This window comes from Quercus suber, unplaced genomic scaffold, assembly GCF_002906115.3.
Source record: "Quercus suber isolate HL8 unplaced genomic scaffold, Cork oak 2.0 scaffold_1410, whole genome shotgun sequence".
Taxonomy (NCBI): domain Eukaryota; kingdom Viridiplantae; phylum Streptophyta; class Magnoliopsida; order Fagales; family Fagaceae; genus Quercus; species Quercus suber.
Window position 1 is genome coordinate 8033 of NW_027070786.1, and position 6421 is coordinate 14453.

General features: G+C 32.4%; 1 protein-coding gene across 1 annotated transcript; it reads left to right on the top strand.

Moving 5' to 3' along the window:
- The first annotated feature begins 1112 nt into the window (after positions 1–1112).
- Positions 1113–6073, top strand: LOC112037085 (beta-glucosidase 44). Its single transcript, XM_065769802.1, has 11 exons — positions 1113–1431; positions 3042–3100; positions 3473–3548; positions 3653–3724; positions 3862–3949; positions 4075–4327; positions 4427–4542; positions 4915–5132; positions 5249–5280; positions 5374–5476; positions 5588–6073. The coding sequence occupies exons 1-11, from the start codon at positions 1137–1139 to the stop codon at positions 5863–5865; spliced, it is 1590 nt and encodes a 529-aa protein (XP_065625874.1). The 5' UTR covers positions 1113–1136; the 3' UTR covers positions 5866–6073.
- The last annotated feature ends 348 nt before the right edge of the window (positions 6074–6421 follow it).

The following is a 6421-nucleotide window of genomic DNA, read 5'->3' on the forward strand; positions in this document are numbered from 1 at the left end:
TATGAGCGCGTACTCAAAAGCTAGTATATAATAATATGATGGATAAATTGAGTGATGCCTAATAAAAAGAGTGAAATGATTTACCTTAAAACATTCTTTGTATAAATTATAAAAATAAGCACAAAAAAAAAAAAACAATTTTCAACTTGTTTTAGTTTATTAATTATGTTTTTTTTTTTAATATAACTATACTTATATCCACTCTAAGTCTCCAATTAATTAATGAAAAAACAAGGTTGTACTCAACAAGCCAAAATACTCACATAAAATTTGTAAATAAAAGAAAATTTATCTCGCAAATATAGCAATAACAAGGAAATTACAAATTTTTATAAACTATACAAATTAACGTGTCACTCAATGCAAAAAGAAATTTTCACAATATTTTCTCAACAAATTATAGGTGGTTAGTTATTATTAGTTCAAATTTAAGCATATTACTAAACTTTCTTTTTATCCTACCAATAACAATCTATAACTATGTGTCACTTAAGATTTATTAAGAAAGTATTGTGAAAATATTGCCTACATCACAACTTTCCAAGAAGGATAGCTCAATATTTTATTGCTAGTTGTTGAAATGAATATTAATTATATTCCTTGTCCCCAAATTTTAAATTGACAAGTAACTAATGAAGATAAAATAATTAAAATATTATAAAATAATGGATAGTCTTTTTAAGGTAAATTTTGTACTATGACCCAGTTTGGATTCGGCGTCCACGTTTTGTATCATCTAGCGTTTCCTCTTTTTTTTTTTTGCTTTTTTTGGTAAACAGTAAAATCACTGTGCAAAAGACAAAAATTACTGTTTATGCACTGTTTACACAATAAAAAATATTAAAAATGGGTCTCATGATACGATTTACACATTTAAAAATTATTTTGCTACAGTGTTTTCAGTTTTTTATTTTTAGTTTCAACAACAATAAGTTCAATCCAAACAGACCCTATATGTAGTTGCCAACGCATCTTATTAACCATTATACTCTTCTGAATTAAATCCAAATTCTCTGTATTATTGCTTGTCTATATAATTGCTCACTCGCACACTTAACATTCTTCACTGCCAATACTCTCTCTCTCTCTCTCTCTCTTTATCTTTCTTTTTGTGTGTATTTATCTGTGGCTTCAAGATGAGAATAGGAATAGCTCCAATGTCAACGTGGTTGTTCTTGCTTAGTGCTGTTGTTGCTGTTGTTATCCAATGTGTTGTGCTTCATGCAAATGGTACTACAGAGCCCAAGAATGAAGGTTTATTCTCAGACCCAGAGACTGAGAGTGTGAGTTTGGACAGTGGTGGACTTAGCAGAGACAAGTTTCCGAAGGGCTTTGTGTTCGGAACGGCCACTTCTGCATATCAAGTGGAAGGCATGGCCCACAAGGATGGTCGTGGGCCCAGTATTTGGGATACCTTTGTTAAAATTCCAGGTTATTTCTAATATCCATAACCATGTTAATCTAATTCTTCCATTCTTTTTTTCTTTTATTTCTTTTAAGAATTCTTTTGAGTTAGCACTTAGCATTATTATTATTAGTAGTAGGATAGGATAAAGTATATATAATTGGATATCAGTTATATTAAAACAAAAAACCAACACATGTTCACCGGGCCACCACTACCAACTTCACCGGCACCACTAGATAGAGATCACCAACGTTGTCATCGGCCATCCACTACTGCCGCCAGGTCCACACCTCAGCTGGCCAGCCAGTTACCAAAAAAAATAAAACCCAGCACATCTTCACCGGTCACCACCAGCAAACAATCCATCAAAAATACTCAACCCCAAATTGGTACAAGTCACTGCGTAACCTTTTGTCCGTACTTTGATTACCACAATTAATCAGTCAGCATCACAGAAATTGAAAATTTTCAAGAATTGAAAGCCACGAAGCACCGTGCCACACGGTAGAATAAACACAACAAAGCCATGCGTTGGTTGGTGTGGACCTGGCGGCTGAGTTGTGGACCTAAGGTAGCCACTAAGGTAAGTGCTCTAAGCAGCATACAAAACATGGCAGCCACTAAAGTAAGCCTGAAGCTTTTGATTGACAAAAAGAGTCACCAAGTGCTCTTCGCTGAAGCAGGAATGGAATTGGTTGATTTCCTTATTACTATTCTCGCTCTGCCGGTTGGACCGGTGATGGTGGTTGGTGAACATGTGTTGGTTTTTTCACTTTCTTGTTTTAATTCTTTTAGGAAACTGAAAGTTCGGAATATAAAAAGTCAAAAAATTAGCATTTAATTAAATAGCTTAGTATGTGTCAAAGTTTTATTTGTAGAATATAGAGTGGATGATGTTATTGTGTATTTTTTAAAAGATTCTAAATTTATAAGGATGAGATATGAAACCCATATTTTATTTCATCTAATAAAAAATTGTCATGTTAATATTTTACTTAAAATTTAATGTATTTAACCATAGCTAATAACATTTCAATAAACTTTTAATTTGGTTGAATTTATGTAGGTATTATTCCTAAAAAAAACAATATAAATATTAGAATTGATTAGATGTAATTGTGTTTATTCTTAATTATGTGATAAGCTGATGTAGCATGTTGGGATTGGAAAGGTAAATCATGAGTTTTACACCACATCCTTATAGAATTTAATCTCTTTAAGACATACATTAATCATCTCTTTTAAGAAAATTTTATAAGAAATTAAAAAAACAATCATTTTTTCAATTTTTTACTAAAACCCTTTTTGAAAAGAAAAAAAAAGTAAAAGTAAGCTTTTAAAAAGCTTTATTTTTTATTTTATTAAAAAAATAAACCCAAAAGCTAAAAACAAAATGTGCACAAACAGACTGACAGGTCTGACCTTTTTGCACGTGAGATTAATTAAAAGTAACTAAAAATAAGAAAAATAGAGAATTTCTTTCCTATAATTTGGAGGAAGTATTCTAACTTGATTCTCTTAATAAAAATAGGCATGTTAAAATTCGATTTGAATTAGTAGTGTCAAATATTTATTTATTAGTGCCACTTGTTTCAAATATTTATTATTTCACTTGAATTTGAATTTGAAACAGGGATTATTGCAAACAATGGGACTGCAGATGTTTCCGTGGACCAGTATCACCGATATAAAGTAAGTTATAGCAACGAAACAAGAAGGGTCATTTGTTCTGCCTTTTATAGAAAATAAAAATCGAGCTCACTATTACAAATTTTAAGTATAAGTGCTTGTGGGGGTGTGTGGGGTGAAAACCAGAGTTCAATTATGCCATCAATTACTTAAGTGATCCTCTAGTCATTTTCAATTTGTCCCATGATGAAACTCATATTAATTAGTAATAATAATACTACTACAATTTGCACATCCAATGGCATCTAAAAGGGTCGGGTAACAGAGTCAACTTGAGCAGGGATTAAGAGTAGCAGTAGCAAATTTTGATGCATCATTATGGCTCTTTCTGATATAAGGGAAACTCTGAAATATAAAATGTTTCTGTTGTTACAGGAAGATATTGATATAATGAAAAAGCTCAACTTTGATGCATACCGGTTCTCAATTTCATGGTCCAGAATTTTCCCAGGTAATTTCATCAGCATGTTTATTCATCACATCAGGTCATATTTTGGTATACAACATTATTACTTGCCCTATTAAATCCTGTGTAACTCCTTGTTAATAATGTAGATGGAACCGGGAATGTAAATCACAAAGGTGTGGCATACTACAATAGATTGATCAACTACTTGCTAAAAAGAGGTAAATTGCAATGGCCAAGTTAAAAAAAATTTCTCATATGAGCTCCAACTCAAAGTATTAAACTTGAGTATTCATACTATGTGATCAAAGAAGGGTACGATAATTGTATAACCACAATACCTCTAAATGTTCTGTAGGCATTACTCCATATGCAAATCTATACCATTATGATCTTCCCTTAGCACTTGAGAAGAAGTACAAGGGATTATTAAGTGACCAAGTCGTGTAAGTACCTCATAAATTTTTTATAATATATTTCGTTGTTAGAAAATTGAGGTTGATTAAATGTCCAACATAAGAAGTTGTTTCTATAAAGATTTGGAATTTGCTAAAATTTTCAAACCTTACAGGAAAGACTTCGCGGATTATGCAGACTTCTGTTTCAGGACATTTGGAGACAGAGTGAGGAATTGGATGACATTTAATGAACCTAGGGTGGTGGCTGCTCTTGGATATGATAATGGGTTCTTTGCTCCTGGAAGGTGCTCCAAGCCATATGGAAATTGTACAGCTGGAAATTCTGCAACTGAGCCATATATTGTTGCCCATCATTTGATTTTAGCTCATGCAGCTGCAGTGCAGAGATATCGTGAAAAGTATCAAGTAAGATTAGCATTTTTTTTTCTTTCAATAAGATGATTTTCTTTTAATTCATTAAAGGGCATTAAAGCTTAATTTAACTAATATATATGTGACTTTCAGGAAAAACAAAAAGGAAGAATTGGAATTCTTTTGGATTTCGTTTGGTACGAACCTCTTACCAGATCTAAAGCTGATAACTATGCAGCTCAAAGAGCAAGAGACTTCCATGTTGGATGGTAAAAATCTTTTAAGACCAACATTTGTCTCCTCGTGTTTGGTGTCTTTGATCAAAACTTTTGGCTTTACTGATATAGTTACCATTGAAAAACTATTAGATAAACCTCATTTGTCGTTGGCAGTGAGTTGGATATAAAACTTATTTTCAAAAATATATTATGCAATTGTGGATAAATTCGATAAATATATATATATATATATATATGGTAATAACCACCTATAAGAGAATAGAAAACTAATGACATTTTCCTATTATTTATGAATAATTTGTAAGTAAATGGGAATAAGAGAAAAAAAAAAAATTAGATACTACTCACAATTCCTTTTATATAAACAAAGAACTTGGTTGTAATTGATCTTACTTCACATAGGTTTATTCATCCCATTGTATATGGCGAGTATCCAAGAACAATGCAAGATATCGTTGGGGATAGACTACCCAAGTTCACAAAAGAGGAGGTCAAGATGGTGAAAGGTTCAATGGATTTTGTCGGCATCAACCAATATACTGCTTACTACATGTATGATCCACATAAATCAAAACCAAAAGTTTTAGGCTACCAGCAGGATTGGAATGCTGGATTTGCTTGTAAGTTATTCCCCTCTTCCTCTAAATTTAGTATATGTAAGTTATTTTGTCACTCAACCCTATTCTTTTTAAACGGTATTTTCTAATGTCCTTTGTATTTTTCATTAACTTTGCAGATAAAAAGAATGGAGTGCCTATTGGTCCAAAAGTAATTACAATCCAATCTTACACATCATTTCATAATTATGTCACTGCACAATTCAAATTTTAATTTTATTTATGTTTAATTGGACATTTGCAGGCAAATTCTTATTGGCTCTACAATGTACCATGGGGGTTGTACAAAGCCATAACATACATAAAAGAGCATTATGGAAACCCTACTGTGATTCTATCTGAAAATGGTAGGAGTCAGTTACATGTGTTTTTAATTCTTCCTATTAAACTTTTGTATTTTGTTCATTGTGAGTTGAAAGAAAACGAGTTTGAAATAAACATTGATGTTTGTTTTGCAGGCATGGATGACCCGGGTAATGTCACAATTCCTAAGGGATTGCACGACACTACTAGAATCAACTTCTACAAAGGCTATTTGACTCAATTGAAGAAGGCCGTTGATGAAGGAGCAAATGTTGTTGGTTACTTTGCATGGTCATTGCTTGACAACTTTGAATGGAGATTAGGTTACACTTCAAGGTTTGGAATTGTCTATGTTGATTTTGCCAACCTCAAGAGGTATCCAAAGATGTCTGCGTATTGGTTCAAGCGTCTACTTCAGAGAAACAAGCATTAAGCAGCCAGCTATGTTCTTGTTAATTAGAAATGGTGTTATGCAGTAAAACAATAACTAATATCAAGGTACTAATGCAGGTGCCAAGGTTCTTCCCTTCTGTTTGCTTCTACATTAATAATGCTTTTTTTTTTTTCTTTTTCTTTCTTAAACTGTAATCATATGGAAATAACCATGAAATTTTAAGAATGTCTTTCGATGACTTCTGCAATGATTGTTATGGCCTTGTGATGCGCACACCAAACATATGCAACCCTTACAGTTTACCAATGAGTACAGGGGACATTTTGCAAGGGTAAAATGCCAGTAAACTGCTTGGATTTGTAAATGCCAAAAGAAATTAAGGTGCAGAAAAAGTAGCATAGAATTCAAGACAAGTTTACAGGGAGATACATCCTAATCTCAATTCTTAAATAGTGATGGCCAAGAAAATGTTAAAAAAAAAATCACTTGATAACAATCAAATTTAACACAACACTTCGGGCAACTCAGGACAATCCCTTGTGAGAAACCTAAACTAGATGTGCATTCCAAAGATACTCTCTTTCTTACCGAATCA

What these genes read in the sequence shown, in the direction of transcription:
- LOC112037085 (XM_065769802.1), top strand. Translation starts at nt 1,137, where the DNA reads ATGAGAATAGGAATAGCTCCAATGTCAACGTGGTTGTTCTTGCTTAGT. An exon ending in TACCTTTGTTAAAATTCCAG is followed by an intron (nt 1,432 to 3,041) that starts GTTATTTCTAAT and finishes AATTTGAAACAG; the next exon opens with GGATTATTGCAAACAATGGG. An exon ending in AGAGACTTCCATGTTGGATG is followed by an intron (nt 4,543 to 4,914) that starts GTAAAAATCTTT and finishes TACTTCACATAG; the next exon opens with GTTTATTCATCCCATTGTAT.